This window comes from Chenopodium album, chromosome 10, assembly GCF_948465745.1.
Source record: "Chenopodium album chromosome 10, dcCheAlbu1.1, whole genome shotgun sequence".
NCBI lineage: Eukaryota > Viridiplantae > Streptophyta > Magnoliopsida > Caryophyllales > Amaranthaceae > Chenopodium > Chenopodium album.
Genome location: NC_137843.1, coordinates 59,155,725 through 59,176,012, shown reverse-complemented (window position 1 = coordinate 59,176,012; position 20,288 = coordinate 59,155,725). Strand labels below are relative to the sequence as shown.

At 34.0% G+C, this 20,288-nt stretch overlaps 3 protein-coding genes across 3 annotated transcripts; 2 read left to right on the top strand and 1 right to left on the bottom strand.

Moving 5' to 3' along the window:
* The first annotated feature begins 658 nt into the window (after window positions 1-658).
* LOC145564359 (putative inactive receptor kinase At4g23740) lies at window positions 659-3,757 on the top strand. The gene is made up of 4 exons (XM_081624681.1): window positions 659-965; window positions 1,058-1,153; window positions 1,612-2,939; window positions 3,018-3,757. The coding sequence occupies exons 3-4, from the start codon at window positions 1,697-1,699 to the stop codon at window positions 3,665-3,667; spliced, it is 1,893 nt and encodes a 630-aa protein (XP_081480807.1). The 5' UTR covers window positions 659-965; window positions 1,058-1,153; window positions 1,612-1,696; the 3' UTR covers window positions 3,668-3,757.
* Window positions 3,758-5,148: 1,391 nt separating this feature from the next.
* LOC145564358 (uncharacterized) lies at window positions 5,149-9,562 on the bottom strand. Its single transcript, XM_081624680.1, has 4 exons — window positions 9,188-9,562; window positions 6,582-6,900; window positions 5,585-5,643; window positions 5,149-5,464 (listed from the first exon to the last, which is right to left on the bottom strand). Exons 1-4 carry the CDS (start codon window positions 9,411-9,413, stop codon window positions 5,421-5,423), a joined length of 648 nt encoding a protein of 215 aa, XP_081480806.1. The 5' UTR covers window positions 9,414-9,562; the 3' UTR covers window positions 5,149-5,420.
* A 1,584-nt stretch (window positions 9,563-11,146) lies between these two features.
* Window positions 11,147-14,700, top strand: LOC145562723 (ubiquitin-conjugating enzyme E2 28-like). Its single transcript, XM_081623097.1, has 5 exons — window positions 11,147-11,358; window positions 11,502-11,582; window positions 13,566-13,693; window positions 14,011-14,115; window positions 14,306-14,700. Exons 2-5 carry the CDS (start codon window positions 11,513-11,515, stop codon window positions 14,447-14,449), a joined length of 447 nt encoding a protein of 148 aa, XP_081479223.1. The 5' UTR covers window positions 11,147-11,358; window positions 11,502-11,512; the 3' UTR covers window positions 14,450-14,700.
* Window positions 14,701-20,288: the final 5,588 nt, after the last annotated feature.

The window sequence follows — 20,288 nt, the reverse complement described above, 5'->3', positions numbered from 1 at the left end:
GACTAGCTAATTAACAAAAGAATAATGGTTGTTTAACCCTCATTCATTTAGACTAATGAAAGATTTATGGTCAAATAACTACCACAATACCTCAAATATAAATATGGGTATGGGTATGGGTTTAGTGCCATGACAGTTTAGTGTTTAACCCTATTACAAAAACTTCCAATTGATTTTTAAGAGTAACTTATGCATAGTGCATGATACAAAGTTCGGAGTAATAATTATTGTACACTTAATGTATGACTTGCTAACAAAAGAAAACATATATATGATCATAAAGACAATATATAATACGGAGAAATTAAAATATCGTACACTCGATGTATGAATACTTGTACATGTCAAAGACCACGGTGCTTACATGGAAGCTATTTAAATTATCAAAGTAACATTATAGGTATAAATTTCTATTTTTTATAATTCCAATAATAAAAGGAATTTAAGTTGTAAGACCAAACAATGGAGTAAATGCAATGGTCATGTTGAAGAAAGCAAGAAAAGAAGTTAGCAAACAAGGATTTCCAATTTACTTTTAGTTGTCTCAATTTTGTCCCCACATGCATCTCCCCCTTCCTACGCCCGTATATTTCTCACAACATTATTTTATCTAATCATAATTATAGTTTCATGAACTTACACAACCAAACCCATATTATATTCACTAAAATTTAATGTCATTACCATCTTAATTAATCAATTTATTAATTTCATTATTTAAGTTTCCTTTAATGATCATCAATTTGTAATAATTAATTTTCTATTGGCTGACCTCTCTCTCTATTCATGACTTACCCTTTTGAAAGCAATAAACATTATTTCTATTTCACATGCTCTTGTTTCTCTCTCATCATTTTCTTTCTGTCTCATAATTCTCTGTTTTTTTTTTTCATTTTTTTGGGTGATTGAATTCAGAGAATTAAGTCAGACTCATTGTTGATTTTGTTGCAGATTATGAACTTCTGGTACAAACCCACTTTCTGAAAGTGTAAAAAGTTTACAACTTTGTTGTTTTACTTTGTCTTCTCACTCAGCTTCAACTACTTTTTTCCTGCAGTTGAATTTTCAAAAGACAGGAACAAAAAAATGAAACAGAATTACAAATATGGATATTCTGCCTTTATCAGTCTTCTTGTTATCTGATCATCAATAAGTAAGTTTACCTCTCTTTCCCTCTCCTTTCTTTCTTTGGTTGGTGCATATAGAGCTGAACGGGTAGTGATGTAGACGAGATTCAATCCGAGGTCCCGACCTTAGACTTTACTGTGGGAAATTCTGTGTTTGTTACCCGGGAAAAAAGTTTTTTTTTTTTTCTGCCAATTTTCAGCAAAAAGGTTGGAACTTTTTTGTGTACAAGCAACAAGTTTCTAGCCTAAATTAGGTACATATTTCCTGGAAAACCAAAAAAATCACCTAACTTAAGAAAAAATTGTACTAATAGTAGTAGTAATTCCGTAACTGAAATTTCTTAATATTGCTCTTAATACTTGCAGAAAAATGACCGTTGAAATTATTACTTAACGTTTTACAATTAAATGCATTCAACATATAATAACTATATATGTCTGTCCTTCTGAATTCTGATGTTACATCATCCTTATATTTTATCAGATTATGACCCAGATTGTCAGAAGCAGTAAATAGTGTAGAAAAATCTATTTCCTGGATTCTTCATTTCAGAAGAAAGAAGAAAAAAATGGGCAAATTTGGATTCTTCTTTAGATCAGTCATTTTCTTTGGGTTGTGTTTGTTACATGTTTATGGTGAGCCATGGGAAGACAAGCAAGCCTTGCTTGATTTCCTACAAAACACTTCACATTCGCGGTATCTGAACTGGGATCAGAACACTCCCTTGTGCACCAGTTGGACTGGTGTGACTTGTGATGATCGTCAGACAGGGGTTATTGCTCTCAGACTACCGGGAGTCGGAATGCGAGGCTCGATCCCTCCTAACACACTTAGCCGGCTTTCTTTCCTTCAAACACTTAGCCTTAGAAACAATGGGATTTCAGGTGTTTTTCCATCTGATTTTTCAAGGTTGAGTAACTTGACTTCTTTGTATTTACAGTCCAACAGGTTTTCTGGTCCCCTACCTCTGAATTTATCTGCTTGGCATAATCTTGTGGTACTAAATTTATCCAATAATAACTTCAATGGAAGTATTCCTCTTTCGCTTTCGAATTTAACCCAGCTTACAACTCTTGATCTTTCAAGCAACTCATTCTCTGGTCAAATTCCTGATTTGGGGATCCCAAGTTTGAGGTTTCTAAACTTTTCCAACAACCATTTGAATGGGAGTATTCCTAATTCTCTTCTGAGATTTCCAAGTTCATCATTTTCGGGCAATAATGTTACCTCGAGGGAGGTTGCAATTCCTCCGATACCATCATCTGTTCCGCCTGACAGTTCAGTTCATAAGGCCAAGAAGATCAGTGAGACAGCATTGTTGGGAATAATCATTGGTGGTGCTGCAGTCTTGTTTGTTATGATTGCAGTGTGCATGATTGTTTTGTGGTCGAGCAAAAAAAGCAAGCAGCAAGACGATGATGCAGAGGCACAAAAGACGGAAAAATTCTACTCAAAGAAGAAAAGGTTGCCTTCAGAAAGCCGAGAAGAAAAGAACGCGAGGATCACATTTTTTGAAGGCTCAAATATGGCATTTGACTTGGAGGATCTTTTAAGGGCTTCAGCAGAGGTTCTTGGCAAAGGCATGTTTGGAACAACTTACAAGGCCGCCCTAGAGGACTCTAACACCGTGGTAGTAAAGAGACTTAAGGAAGTGAGTGTGGGAAAGCGAGAGTACGAGCAACAGATGGAGATTGTTGGTAACATTAAGCATGAGAATGTTGCTGCTCTCAGAGCATACTATTATTCCAAAGATGAGAACCTTATGGTTTATGATTATTTCAGACAGGGCAGCTTATCAACAATGTTACATGGTATGTGATTTTGTATATTGCTTTGTTTTCATTGAATTAAAAGAGTTGTTTATATAAAGATCTTAATATGTTTTGCAGGGAAAAAAGAAAATCGATTGCCATTGGATTGGGAAACCAGGCTAAAAATCGCCATAGGTGCAGCAAGAGGCCTTGCTCACATCCATTCTCAAAATGGTGGAAAACTAGTCCATGGAAACATAAAGTCCTCAAACATATTCCTAAACCCTCAAAACTACGGTTGTGTATCGGACCTTGGTTTAGCAACCATAGTCACGCCCACAGTCCCTCCAATCCAACGAATTATAGGGTACCGGGCTCCAGAAATCACAGATTCTCGGAAAGCAACTCAACTGTCCGATGTCTATAGCTTCGGAGTCCTGATACTAGAACTCCTCACAGGAAAAACTCCCCTAGGAGAAGGTACACACTTAGTAAAATGGGTGTATTCTGTGGTTAGAGAAGAGTGGACAGCTGAAGTGTTTGATGTAGAGCTCTTAAAGTTTCCTAACATAGAGGAAGAGATGGTGACAATGCTACAACTAGGTATGGCTTGCACTGAGAGAGTCCCGGAGAAACGGCCAAAGATGTCGGATGTTGTCAAAATGGTGGAGGACATACGGCTAGAGAGCACCGACACCCACCCATCATCGGAGGCTTCAACTCCAACACCAACAGGCCTTTCACATACAGGAGAAACAGGATCATCTACCTATGTAACCCCACAATAAGATTGCTTGTACTAGTAGTTAAATTTAGTTGAAACCAATATTGTTGGATTTTTCTTTTTTGGAAATAATTTTTGCTTACAAATTGAGGCACATGGTCTAGATTATTATTATTATTATTATTATTGTCCATTATTTACTCTGTATTTTTTTTAAGGAGAAAGTGGGATGAAAGTAGTTTACCAACCAAAGCCAGCTAATTGTCAAAGAGTTAGCTAAGAGCATTATTATTTCCCTCCAAGATTCTTAGCAAAATGTAAACAACCCAAGTCAATTATATAGCTACCTTCTTTCCTGGTTTTGAATCGTTTTGCGGCTTCAAGTTTCAGATTTTGATGCCTAAAAGAAATGTTTGGAAATAGTATTGATAAATTAGCTATGCTGATAAAGTGATAAGGACAACCACCAAGGGTTTCGAAAGGCTAAACGCATGTGTTTTTTTAGTTAACTAATACGAACGCACAAGGGACAGTGACAGTGACGTAGACAAAATCTAATCCAAAGCCTTAGATACCACCCTCAAAACTAGATCACTTTCTTTTGATATTAAGTTCCCTGCTTGTCTATTTTGATTGACTTCATAAAAAGAAAAGAAAAGGAAAAGGAAGGAAAATCATTCGTTGTCCATTTGAACATTCTTTTGGCTGGAAAAGTTAGGATTGTTTAACTGTACAATCATGTATGTCTTGGATCAGGAGTATGAACATTACTTGACCCACTTTAGAGAACACATTGATTATCTCCCCAGCACATTTTATGAGGCAAAAAAAACTTGGAAGAAACTTAATACAAAATTCATCGGGGCGTGTTAGTTCATACAAAACCCATAGTACTCATAAACCCATACAACCATGCCTATTGTTTGTTTAAGAAATTTCAATTTCTAAACTCATACTCGTACTTCATAAAGCATGCGGTTTAGAAACTCACATGAAACCAAGCGTCCAACCACATGGTATTAAACAAGTTATATACCCATATAACACCCTGGTTTTATTCCTAGTTTCAAGCTTATATCAATTAACGAATCAAACATCCCCTTAAAAGTTTCAAACTGAAAACTCAACAGCTGAACAAATTATTCTTATATTTTCAACACCATTTCACATAATATGAATGACTCACAATATTTTAAATTACACAGGTAACACAGATAATTTCTTTCCAAAAAGGATTTTCAATATTGAATACTTGGATACCAACACACATGTTGAGTACACATAACCACATAGGCACATAGTATTTATAACTAACACGAGTAAATCAAAACATTCAGTTCTCTTAGCTAAGGATCGGATTTAACAGTAATTTTTGGTGTTCATTACTTCCAAATGTTACTAATATCAACATTTTTCATTGATGGGTTTTCACCTTTGAATACTGGGTTGCATGTGAGCTTCATTATTATATGCTCACAACCCAAAACCAGATCAAATTTTGCGATAGACTACCTCCACCTGAGGACACCCTGTCACCCTCTTGAATATTGGAAACCTCACTTAATATTATGATGGATTTTGGAGTACATTTACACATTTGGATCATCTAAAATTTCCATAAGAGCAAAGATGAGATTAAAAATTATGAAAACAATACAAAGAATGATGTACATGGTTACACGTTACGTAGTATTAAGGTTTTAGTATCGAGGACCTGGATACATGATGCAGAGCCTACCAGCAAACCCAGAGACATCAGTCATCATACAGCAATGTATCCGCAACACTAAAAAATCTCAACTCTTAAGTAAGCCAAACTAATCTTCCTCTGGCTTGCGTAAAATTTGCGTCTTTACACCACCTAAGAGAACACACACAGAGACAGTAAATTTAATTAGCTTAACCAAATTGAATATGGGACATTTTACCTGTAAATGAGATATTTCATAAATGAATAGATACAAGGGGAAGCAAGACAAACCTTCAACTTCCTCGAAATAGACTTCCTTCACCAAATCAGCTGCTGGATTATACTGGAATCTATAGGAAGAAAGATAGCAGGATCAAGAATCTAAACAATATCAAATATGACAAATTAATGAAAAATATAATTGGCTATAACATGAACTGATTATGACACTAAGTAATGCACAAAATAAGTTGTTATTTATCAGTTTTGGTCAATAAATTAGTAGCCACATAAAACAAAAACATCACTAATTCACTACATTAGTATATCAGTCAAAAATACTTTTGTTTAGTAAAAATCAGTTCAGCTAGACAAAAATCTATAGAAAATAACAGGGCATGAGCCAATCTTCTCGCTCCTTTCCCCAAGAATTCTTTTTAAAGAAGTCTTTCCACAATCATAAACCTGCCCCCAACATTCAAACCTTGCATCTACCTAGCTGGCAATGCATCTTTACCTTAATAGATCAATAAACACCAACCGCCATCCTAACAATATTCCTTAAAACAACATCTCTTAATAATCTTAAAAGCAGCTCACCATATGGGAGACACTGATCGGAATTGTTTAATAATCATAAAATTCAAGTGCTAACAGTAAAACGTGATTCAGTGAAATTTGAAAGCCGAAAGGATACGTGATAGGTGAAACTTTGGGAAGCCCTAAGGAAGCTGCTACTTATGCAGAAAATAAGAGATCTATTTGACTGAGAGCCTATGTCTGCACTTTCACATAAATGTTGAATCTTACACACATACAAGATGAAGCACAAACGGAAGAAAGGACGGGTTAGGGTGATTGAGAAGCGCCACAATTAAAAAATTCTTAGTATACAGAATGATCATATAAACATAGTCCATTAAGATTTGAACTTCATTTAGCACTAGCCAATATCATCAAAAAAGAGTTTTTGCAGATCTGAAAACATGAATTAGGCGCAATATACTACATAGTAAATTGCAGGAGCTGGAGATATAGTTTTGAGCCATATCGAGATGAGAAAAATTACCTGTTCTTGAAAATCACATCAATCTCAAAGTTAGATGTATTTTTTGCAGCATCCACCAAGACAGTAACAATTTCAGTCTTTCTAGTGCTCGCCATCAGGACATCATACTCTGTCGGAATGACAATTGCGAAGAAATTATCAGATAATTTACTTAGATACAGCTTCTCTACTGCAGAGAGGGTAATCCGCCGTTTAAGGGCATAACTCTCAGGATCAATCACATAGAGAGCGAAGTCTGTCACTATCAGGATGCGCCTCTTCATCTTCCCAGTACTAGTGAACTTCAAAACTTTATCAGCAAAAAGAACTTGCCTGTCACCTATGAAACAGAGAAGCAAACCAAATTGTTTTTAACTATCCAGTCAACGAAACTTGACAAGTCCTCATACCAAGCACGGAGTGCAAAACTATGAAAGCATACAGCACGCCAACGTCGTCAAGGTCTCAAAATGACACTCTAATTTGTATTCACTTCCAAATACTCATAACATATATTCTCCAAAAGATTTTTCCATTCCGGTAAATTTTTTAACATGGCGATGACATGACAATACCGCTATAGTTCCAGAATATAAATGCTTAAAAACATCCACCATAATGAACTAAATATTTGCAGCCTCCATACTGCATTTTAAATTATGTGGAATTCATACTCTCTCAGACATGATAGCAAAACAGTTCTAGGCCTTTAGTAGATTTTTGTATACAGTATATTTATCCTTAGAAATTGATCATAATACTGAAATTCTTCTAGCCTCATTAGTACATCCACAATTCTTTAAAACAAACAAACTTTTTCAATGAGCATAACTAAAATAGCACACACAATTTGGGCAGTTCTTATGACTAAAAAAGATTACAAGGTAATGGTAAGTCAACAGAACAACACGATAATTGTGCATCTAATCAATACATAATGGCCTTTTTAATTCATAACTTCTATGAAATCAGAAGCAGAAAATTCACAGCTGAAATAACATGTTAGTTTAATGATTTGAGAGGCTAAGCCAATTTTCTACAACTATGTCGACACACTAGGACAGCACATATCGACACAAAATTGATCCAACAGCAAAATTTATTTGCAAGGGTAACACTATCAAATATTTGCTCCAATGTCACTCTCGCAATCTAATCTGTCAATGAGTTGTTCAAGATATCACCTAAGGTTTATCTCCACCTAGAATAATAAGGCAAGATTAAAGAGCATCAACGCCAGAAAAACTAAAACCTAAGCATTAATGTTAACCAACTAGACAACTAGCGCTCAAATATTTCTACATAGTATATAGTCTATACATGTCTATGTCATCACACAGGACCAATAAATTTCATAAAAACCACTAGACTACTGGTAATCAATGTCTGAATCAGACTTAAACCTATCTTGTTAAGTGATATACTGATTTCTACCAAGAAAACTTACTATCTTGTCTACTTAAAGACAATGCATGCAATCTTGGATTTATAACTGTGATAAATCTACCAGACACATATCACCTACCAACTGCTAGGTACAGTAGGTAGCTATACTGGAGTAGCACAACAACTTGTTCTAATTTTCTAATATACGAGAGAAAAGAATTAATATCAACTTACTCATCCCACATGAACAATCGCAATTAAATTTCCACCTCTTTAATGTCAAAAACCACATTTTATCTGTCAATTATTATGTAAAATTTGACCTCCCCAGAGCCAGCAATGAGAGAAAGTAATGATGGAAATGGAACACCAATCAGCAACCATAAGGGGAAAAAACCACAAAAAGTATTCACTATTCATAAGTAGGCAACCAACAAGAGATCTTGCATTGCTCGAATCGCAATTCAAGCTATAGCTAAGCAACATAAGCCTAACATAGTCCTAAACCCGTAACTTCTTTCTAAAAGTCAAGGCACCAAACGAAAGCAAAATTAGCAATTGCGGTGCACGTGTAATCACTCTTCCTAAATTCCGCACTTGTATAACAACAAAACATTCCTAAGCAAAGTGCAGAACACCCGATCAAATTTATGACTTACTCCAAAACCTCATTATCAGTGTAACCTCTATAATTGCATATACTTGGTCTTCGTACCGATCTAAACCAACAGAAACAGCAAAGTTGGCACTAGTACTTAAAATCTTTAGCAACTACAGTTATCATTTCAATACTATCTGACATTTCAATTAAAGATTGAACAAGCAATACAAAAAACACAAAACCCATCTCAATAACTCATTGCAGTAAATTATATTTCAGAGTCAAATCATCACAACAACTCATTTACACCAGTTCTTGAATCAGATCAACCTTCAACTTCAACCTACCTAACCCTAGCATTCAACTTAATACCCTCAATTATGGAACTACATAGCATTAAAATTCCAACCATCTAACATTTTCCTAATACTCCGCATGGTCTTAATTTAGAAATGCTTGACAAAATCACGCGTCAATCGGAGCTTTCAATGCTCAATCATACTTAATAATCCATTGAAATCAATTTCCTTCGTTAAATTACACAAGCAAAACTATAAACAAACCCTAAAAACATAATCCCAGAAAATAAAATCAAGAGAAAATAAAAAATAAAAAAGGGGTATATATAAATTAGAATTACCTTGTTTGTTGAGGATCTTCAAAATGTAAGGATTAGAAGAAACATCAAGATAATCCCCTCTATAATCCCTGTGAAAGGAAGCCAACCTTCGAGCTTTAACACCCATGAACGGCTCCAGATTTTCCGGCGGGTTTTCAGCGGACGGCTGAGGTTCGGCGTCGAAACGAGGCTTGGAATCGGTGAGCTGGACTCGGCGACTACTGTATCGGTTGCTGTGGCGCTCCATTTAGTCCGAGTCGCCGGCGATTCAAAGGGTTGAATCGTGAGATGGAAATGGGAATGCGCCACTGGGTTTTGATGACCTGAGTGCGCAGCTGCCTGGTCAGGGTCCCGCTAGATGCTGTTTAGTTAACAAAAATTTATTTTTGCGGGAGAAAAAAAAATTATAGTACAAGCATATATATATATATATATTTTTATTTTAATTAAGAAAAATTAAATACTCTGTATAACATAACATTTCTCACGAGGAGAATACCTAATGTAAATAAATTGGAATTCGGCGTAAAAAACTCAAAGAACTGGACTTATGATCTCTTTGTTACGCTCACGGCAGCATCGGTTTATCAAAATTGGTTTATATACTCTGTCAATTTATCATATACAGTACTTCACTAATCTCTTAAGTGTATTGTGTACATCTTTTCTATGTCTTTATAATTCTTAACATTTAGGTCTTATTTGCATAAATTTCTCTATTTACGTGTATATATATATATGGAGTTATGATTAGGTTGTAATGTACTTCGTATTTCCTTTACCTTCTATATTTTGGTCATTAGCTTATATGTTGATTGCATCTTAATTGATGATGCATTTGTTCTTACTCACATCAAATGACTCAACAATTAGTAACAACGATAAATGTCTCTCTACAACACTCAATGACATTTGAGAAAAAATAACATTTACTGTATTATGGAAATTTTCCTAACTATGCATAAAAGGCAAATTTAAAATGAAAACACTCCAATCTATTCATAACAAGTGGGTTTGTACGTTAACAATCATAGGAGCAATATTTTTACTTATGGGAATCTCTTCTTTTAAGGAAATGAACAATAAAATGTTTTTTATTACAAGAAATAAGAGATCAAACTTTATTGGAAAAATTAATGCCATACAATTCATTCTCATCCAAGGGGATAAGCACTCTCTCTATCTCCGGTAAAATTATTATTTTTCACTAATCTCAAATGGAGATATTAAATTAATTTGTATTATACTCCCACATATGTGAATATCACTTTGCCAAGCATTTTCAATTTTTCATAGATAAACAATATAATATTCATTAATTTGAATATTTTTTCTTCCTTTTTCCCCTAATTTAAACCACATTACTTATTAAACTGATTTACAAATTCGTATTTGTTATGAATTGAAAGTAGATGACTAACAATGACATTAGATGACTAGGTTAACACGCCATGAAAAAACCTACTAAATAAAGAAAATCATAAGTGTTATCTTGACTCGCAAAGTGAATATAATCACCACATAACACATAAATGTTATGAAGTATCATGTTGAATTGAGACGAGCTATCACAATCCATGTTATGTTCTTATAATTTTGGTTATGAGTATGTTCAAACATAATGAATACACCGAATACACGTAAGCATGACACGATATAATCTGTCTGATGCTATCTTTTGAAAAGCACATCATCGTAGATGTCTAGTGGGCTATACCGTCATACTAATTATCATCGTTACACAAGCCTAGCTCGACTTAGTGCCATCTTTAGAAATACGACAACCAAAATGACTCCTAAAACAGCAATAATGGAGAACACCCAAGACGGCAGGACCAAGTAGACGAAGAACCAATAAGCAAAAGCCAGAGGCCCAGAGCCCACAAACACACACTTGCACAACTGCACACAGCTACAGTTTACGGCATTACGTTACCTCCCAAATAAATAAAAAAACAAAAGAAAGAAAAAAGAAAAAAAAATAAATAAAAGAATTCCCCCAATTTAAAGAAAGAATCCCTCTCTTCTATCCTTTACTTTTTCCTCCCTTCTTCCGGCGGAAATCGGAAACCCTTTCATCCCCTTTTTCCTTCGCAAAATCAACTAATTCTTAGCGGTGTTCATCATTTTTGCGCGATTTTCAGTCAGAGATTAGAGAAACAGAGAGAGAATTTTATCTCTTCTTCTCTGAGGTATGATCATCTTTATTTTTATTTTTTTTGAATTTTAATGTTTTTAGCGTAATTTAGGATTTTTTTTTTGAGGTTTTTTTTGTTGAATTCTGTTGGATCTTGAAGATCTGAGTTGATCTGATGAATTGTTTTGATTTTTTTAGGTTTTAAGGGGATGGCGTCGAAGAGGATTTTGAAGGAGCTCAAGGATCTTCAAAAAGATCCTCCGACTTCCTGCAGTGCCGGTATAATTTGATTAATTATGCTGTATATGTGTAGAATTGAGCTATGAATTGTTAAATGATTGGATTTGTTGATTGGATTATATTTGATTCGCGGTGAATGAATTTTTTGTGATGATTGTGTGGAGTTTGATGCTGAGAGTAGCATGATTGTGTGTTTGATGTTTGTGAGATGGCGATTTTTTTAGACTGATGTTTGGTTTCGGAGTAATGATTAGTGAATGTAAAATGTTATTGGCATAATTTTTTTTTATCACTTGTAGGACCATAAAGAATTAAGGATTGAAATGAATGCAAAAGTTTAGTGTGTTGTTAGCTGTGAAGGATTGAAATGAATGCAAAAGTTTAGTGTATTGTTAGCTGTGTAAATCATGTTATCGAGAGAAACTTTCAAGTAATCCAGACAAGGTTTGGTTCTTATGATTGAGGTTGTCTGTCATACGCATTTTTGTTTATGGTGCTCAACAATTCGGAGTGGGGCTGAATTATGTTTACGCAGTCCTTATTGTGGAGAAGATAAATCATATAAGATTACGATGAAGGTCAGAAGGTGTATGGATAATGGTGTAACCATCCGACTCTCTTTACTCTGCTACTGAGCCTACCATAGGCAGGTGCCTTGTTAGTGAGCGTTGGGAGATGGTATAATGAGGATGGTACTCATTGTAGTGACACTATTCATTTAAGCGTTGTTGTGGACTGTGTGGAGCTTCTGATTCTTGATCATTTGCTCGTTATATTTTACTTGTTTTAGGATTAGACAGTAAAATAGTTTGTTGATCCTTCTTTGTATAATTTCCAGGATTACTGTATTTTAGGGTTTCTTCAGCAAGTGTTACATGTGTAGAAATTCATGCGGTTTTCTTAACTGAAAGTAGTTAATGTTGGGTTCTTTGACCAGGGGGATCTTCACCTGTTTGCTATTCCATTTTTGCTTCATGTGGCGGGTAATTCCTTGTGCCTCATGGAGGCTTGCTATCTGATCATAGGTTTTTAAAATCTTTGTTCACCCTTTTTTTTTCCTCATCCAACTGTATTTGAATAATGAGTATTCATGCTTTTCAAAAATTTCAGCCTTTAAGGTTAGATAAGCTGTGTTATCATGCTCTCTGAAAGTTTATCAAGCAACATATTTGCCTTCTGAATATTTTTACAAAGTTATAGGATTCTTCTTTTTTTGCTTGACAATTATAGTTATCTACTTATCTTCTACTTATGGATCTTTGTCAAAGAACTTACAAAAAATTTCTATTTTAAACATGATTGTAAATTTTGATTTTTTTTTTTTCACTGCTTCCTTTGGCGATCTGAAAATTTTGAATGGTTCTATATTCCTTTGGCCTTAAATTTTCAATTGTTCCGTTGATTACTATTTTCCAAACTTCTGCCACAAAGTCCTATCATGGTTTAGATTATTTCATTTTCACAATCACGTATTCTGCACTATGCGGTGGCTACTTTTCGTCTCAAGACTACTGCTGGAGCATATGACAGGCATGGTATCCCGTGAACACTGCTTACTTTCTCCATTTTGATCTCTTATCGAGGGGGATGTGCATATGTCTTGAAATCTATTGAAAAGGAAAGGTACACATATGAAATGCGTAGTTGGTGAGATTAATGCTTGGTTCTCTTTGTGAAAGAAGAGTCTGAAATGTTTATTATGCTTGACTGCTTGTATGATGAATCATGACAGAAACTTAGTATCTTGTAAAAGTATTCTGTTGTAAAATGCTGTTACTTTCTTTTCCCCTTAAGCCTCCCTCAAAAAATATCACACTATAGCTGACTTTACCATCACATCGTGTTCTTGCCTACTAATCTCCCCGCTTGCCTGTTCAATCTCCATTATCTATCTTCAAAGCAAGTTAAATTTGGGAATCTTTACAGGTCCTGCGATAACATTATTTTGTTTTCTTCTCTTTATTTTAGCTATGTGTAGAAGAATTGTAAGAAGCTGATGGTATTGAATGTACTTTTTGGCAGGTCCTGTGGGTGAAGACATGTTTCATTGGCAAGCAACAATTATGGGCCCTCCTGACAGTCCTTACGCAGGGGGTGTTTTCCTTGTTACTATTCACTTCCCCCCAGATTATCCATTTAAACCCCCCAAGGTAATTACTCCGTAGTACTCAATCTGTTGGATATAGGCTCTCAATCCTTCTAGGAGTATTTAGCAGTGCTGCTATTCTTTCTTCTTTCTGGACCTATGTTGTGTGTTACATTTTCTCGTTTAGCTTTATGATCATTATTATCGTGCCTGCTGTTTACTGCTGGAACTTTGCACTCTAATTAAAACTAAAAAAAATGGTTGCTGAAAATTGATAGTGATCTCTAACTTTTAAGGCTGAATCCTTTCATTGAATCTTGTGGGTACATGGTACTATTCCCGATGTTTGAGATTAATTTTTCCTGGTGGCAATATGAGCAGGTAGCATTTAGGACAAAGGTTTTTCACCCCAATATCAACAGCAACGGAAGCATTTGCTTAGATATCTTGAAGGAGCAGTGGAGCCCTGCCCTTACCATTTCAAAGGTTTGTTAGACATTTTTTTTTTTGGCATCACAGCTCTCTAAAAATTAGCTTTCCTCATCAGAGGAAATAGGTTTATGGCAATCCTAGGCAGTTTTATGATGTCCATAAGACCAATTAATGATCATGCCTGGAATCTGCTGTCATGATCTTGTGAAAAAACTATGCTAATAGTAAATTTTGTTGTGAGCAGGTCTTGCTTTCAATCTGCTCGCTCTTGACAGATCCAAATCCCGACGATCCCCTAGTGCCAGAAATTGCTCACATGTACAAGACTGATAGGGCGAAATATGAGAGCACCGCAAGGAGCTGGACTCAGAAGTATGCTATGGGCTAAAGACTTGACATGTCAATTGGAAGGGGGTTGGAGGCAGCTTTGTCATTCAGATACTGTCTTCTAAGCATATGTACTCTGTATGTGGGTTTTAACCTTTTGATCAGTGTGCTCTGCAACCTAAGCTGGACAAAAGTATTGTCCAGCATTTCATTATGTTCAAAAACGAACACTTATATGTTGTCCTTTAGATGTTTGTATGGACAAAAATTAATCTTCAAGCTGTGAAATATAACCGATTTGGTGCCGCATCATTAGCTCTTGCTAATCTCCCTTGAGAAACTACTCTTCTGCCATTCATTCAAGCACTCTAGCTGTACCATCAACGTTGAACGGTTTCAGCATGTCAACAGAAAAATCGCTTTTGCACCTCTTGAAAGTTAGTTAACTCATCGATGAAAACACGCTTATTGCATTGACTTGCTTTTTAATAAGTACCCTTCTACCCGAGCTGCAAGTCTGCGAATGACCTTTCCAAGCAATTGTTTCGTGCATTCAACCAAACAATCTTATCATATCCCAAGAAATTAAGCTGACTTTTAATTACTTATTCAAAGCAGGTTGGAATGAAGAAACAATCAAAATTTTCAATCCTACTGTTTTTATACATAAATATCTAAATTAGTTGAAGGATTTACATCTCTAATTTATCGGGAGTTACCTTATTAATAACTTTATTACATGAGTACTTAATAATAATAAAGTCAAAGCTCCCCATGAAATGACTAGTAGGAGGAACAGGCTACCAAACCAAAGACCCTTCTCTTCATGCAAGACCCAATATCAGTGAGCCCAAATTCATTGATATTACTCTTAATAAATTAAAGTTTTGTGATGCTGATTATGGCTGTTCCAAACTTCCAATATTGTCTATTATACCAAAACCAAGATGACAAATACTTAGCATCCCACATTGGATTTTTGGTAGCTCTATAAGACATGCTCTTGTTTCATTGAAATGTGGAAAAATATATAACAACAATAATGTTCACCTAATATAGTAAATTAATTTTTTTTTCTTATATATATATATATATATATATATATATATATATATATATATATATATATATATATATATATATATATATATATATATATATATATATATATATATTAAAAAGCGTTTCTAATACAAGATATGTGCCACGTGGCACCCTTCACATGTATTCAAAGTATGCCACATCACCGTAATATGCCACATAGTCCATTAAGTATGCCACATCACCGTAATATGCCACATAGTCCATTTTAACAAATGATTAATGTTCTTACCAACTTTGCTAACTTTGAATTATGCTTCACATGCAATCATAATACACTAAATACTTTAATTTGTACAACACATCATTTGAAGGCGTTTATTTAGTTTCATTAGTTTTTATGGTTCACTTGCTTTTTGTAATTTATATAGTTTATGATTTTATAGCTAAAATAATATGTATTGATATTCAAAGTAAAACCCGGTGCATTGCTCGGACGACACACTAGTTGACAATTAAAAAAAAACAACCTTATATTAAAAAATAAAATAAAAATTCAAATTTCAAATATTTTTTCTAAATAATTTACCAATTAAACTATGAGATATTCACACGAGTGGTACAATCTTAGGGTTAGCAAATGATATGATGGATTGATGGTATTGGATAATGCACTTGGCTTCTGTCATTTTAAGATGGATAACGGAATTTGAAAAGTATAATATTGATTGATTTTTTCTTTTGATGGCTGGATTTGGGTTGACCAATAAATGTTCCAAACAATCCAAAAATCTTTCTTTTCACCCATTATTATTTGTGTTTATTGCATAGGCGATAGGCCATATGTTTGGTGGAAGTATCACCTCTCAGAATAGTGCACCACTTGATAAAGTTTGTGAATTCCCTCAACGGGAGGTCGAGTATTCCATTTTGATCAACGTAACATTATAAGAGTTACAATATAAAATCGAAAGTCCTAAATTTGTTCCCGTCAAACAAGGATAACATGCATTTACATTAATATATCACATCCTATATTATACTCGTATCTATGAGTAGATTATCTTATATTATATTCGTATTCGTGAGTAGATTATCCCTTAGTCATCCGAGAAAAGCCTTTTGTAAAATTATTGGCAAATTGATACCAAAAAGAAACATTAATTATGTAATATCCAAATTGTCGTAATGCAAGCAACATTTTCATGAACACAATGAATATTGATCTCAACATACTTTGTGCGTTGGTGTACAAATAACGACACTCTGATATTATCATATAAACAAAAGCAGCCTATCAAAGAATACAATGAAGCTCAGATAAGAGATTACGGAGCCAAGTAGCATCAGAGTCAATAGTATTATTAACAAATTAAAACCTCAATATTTTGCATACTTCTGCACTTAATTTTTATTTATTATTTATTTATATGTTTTGAATAGTTACTTCTGCACTTAATTTAGACACAATAGGTTGACATCCTTTTGACGAGTAGAAATAAGATTGTGTCTATAGACTCACCTAATCTGCATCAATGTAAATAATCAAGCGTTTAGTAACACAAGAGTTATATTTTTCTAGTGTTCTAAAGGATCAATTCTCAATAATTAGTGATAGTAGAATGTGGCCTTGTTTATTTAAAACAAAATTATCATAAAAATTGCATGTGAAGAACTGCATAAGCACAACTTAAGCTAAGAAATAAAAGACAACATACCATAAATTGAAAATTCGAGAACTACTCATGTGATAGAGCATATAGATCGATATAATAACGAGCAATGAAGCTAAAAAAAGAAGAGGCCTAACATGAGAGAAAAGAGTCGGTCAAGATAGCCAAGGAGACTGCCTGATACCAAGTAATTTGGGATCCTTTATTAAAAGATCACCAATAAAATTCATGGAGCAGGCAAGTCATCCTTGGCTACCAAACCAAATACCCTTTTCTTCATGCAAGTCCCTTCTCTTCATATATAAAATCATAACATTTATTTTCTCATCTTATTATAAATATATATATTGTGATGCAAATATCGTCGTACCAAGCTCATCTATTTATATATGATCATGCAGCATAAAATTTGAGAAATAATGATGATATATTCTGGTAGCCCACTATATAATTTCTCCATTAAAAGATGTCGGTAAGTGTTGACTTAGTTTTTTTTATTTTATTTTATGATGGAATATATTCTTACATTATGTATTACATCAATACATGTAACCTTAAAGATTTCTTCTTTTGTACATGATATGATTTTAACCCTTTTTAGCTTAATACAATTGTAGACAAAAATGGCAAATTTTGGCTCCCAAATATCTGATCATATTTTGAGCTTTAATTAGGTGATTGTTTGAGAAAGTTATTAGTGGTATTTGGCATCTAATATGATTGGTGTTGGACTATTGGCTAAAAATTGGCCATCCATTATTCAAAAAGAAAAGTGTCATTTCCACACTCTCGATTGCTTTAACTAATTAATAAATAAATAATCCAATTTATTCGATCTAATTGTGCTATAAAATAATATATTTTTGTATTTACTATAAATGGTTTTTATTATTTGTGGACTTGTTGATTAGTGCATTATTTTAATCGTTAATATGTTAATATGATATGATATATACAAGTTTTTCAGCACTCCATGTATAATTGTATATGCCATTATTGAATAATATATGCAGTGTATAGTAGTGTAGTATATCTATATGTAGTAGTAACTATATATGCCGTTAATCACTATATGGTGTTTTGTGTAATGTAGAATATATGTAGTATAGTATATATGGATTACGTAGTAACTTTGTATATATACTTGTACGGAGTATGAAGAAGTAACTAGTAGACTGTGTATGTAGTTAGTACTTTATTTATCTACCATTGAATCATTATGATGACTTCTATTGTAGTGTGCAGTGTAATGTACGCAGTATATATATGGAGTAGTAACTATATTTAGTCGTATAGATTATAAAGTACGTAGTAACTTATGTATGGAGTAGTAACTAAATTCAATCGTATGGATTATAAAGTACGTAGTAACTTATGTATGGAGTGGTAACTATATTTAGTCTTAAGACTTGGGTGACATTATCATTTTGAGTCTTAAGACTTATGTTTAAGACTTTCTCCATTTTTCTTCTTAAATCTCAAGCAAGTCTTAAGTTGAGGATTGGAATTTTAAGACTCGACTTAAGACTTGAGATTGGGACCCACCTCAATTTTATTTATATTATCCTTTTTTTTATACTTTTCTACCTATAAAAAGAGTATATATATGTGTGTGTGTGTGTCATATATTTAAATCTTAGGGCTAAAGTGATAAATTTGGACAAGTTTTAGTGAATCTTAACAAGAATTTGATGACATCATTTTCAATGGGGACCACCAAAAATGATGTCACATCCAACTCTTAAGACTTGGGGCTAAACTTGCTCTTACTCCATGTCGTATATGCCATTGAAATATATATTGAATCATTATAAAGACGTTTAGTGTAGCGTGCAATGCAGTGTGGTAATATGGAATAGTAACTATATATATAGCTCAATAGCTGTATAGAGGCAATACTCTCTATGTATGCCATTATAATCATGTCGTGATCCATTAAACATTATTTTAAATCTTTACATGTTGTGTATGTTTTTTTTGGTGTTTAGAGAGCCCATAAGAGCAAGGATAAGAATCGATTCTACGATTTCCTAGAATTAAGAGGGAAGCTCTAACCACTTGAGCTATCCCTCACTCTCTTACATGTTGTGTATGTAATTGTGTAGTGTAGTACGAAATAGTAATTACTATTACGGTACTTATGTGACAGACGAGTGAAACGGTATAAGGGATCATTATAATCCGTTATATATATAATGTTCTTTTACATACTACGTAGTTCGTATAATTGTATTACATTAGTATGTTTCATCAAATCATATAAAAGTAATTTTATTCTATAAAAGTCTTGATTTTTTTCATAAGACCTAAGAAGTATTGAGTATTTAATTTTAATTATTTTTATATTATTATATCCTTTAATGTTATCCTCCATCCAAGTTTGGAAAATAGAAACAACACTACTACAAAAAACCCCTAATAAGTCGGACTTTTAGAGTAACCTGGACATAAGATGTGACTTATAAACCTATCGAGTCGCCTCATACTTACACTACTACATTTTTGATCAAATGCAACGCCCAAAATTAGGCTATTGCAACGGCTATATAAGTTACCGTGGCATCAGCATGGTCTAACGCAATAGTTGCTTAAGATCAGGGTCTAACGCAATAGTTGCTTAAGATCAGGGTCTAACGCAACGACTAAGAATTAGCCGTTGTAATAGGTGTGTCTAATACAACGCTCACTATCCATATCTATCTATACCATTTAAATGTACTTGTAAAAGGGATTCATTCATTCTCGATCTATAAGACCCTTTCTCTCTCCTCCATTCTACCTTCTCTCTCTCCTCTATCTTCCTCCACTTAGCGGCGCCCCCCGATTGATGCCGCTTGAAAGTTTTTTAATTTTTTCACTTCATCATACTCCGCCATTCTCTCTCTCCTTTTTCCCTTTGAAGCGGCAAAAACCCTAACCCTAAAAGCCCCAATTTGATTAAAGAACGATTGAAATTTAGGTTGTTTTATCCTTTGTTGTAATTCAATCTTAGTTTTCGGTGTCAAATTTGCTTTCATTTCGTCAAGACAGCCTTTGTTAACTTAATCTCGCCCGATTTCAATTCACTATCTACCAATTTTGTGCTATTTGTTACAAGTATTAATTTCTCAATGAATTGGTGTTAAAGGAACTGTTTTGTGCATTATAAAGCAAATTATAGGTACTGGATATGTTATTTTATTACCA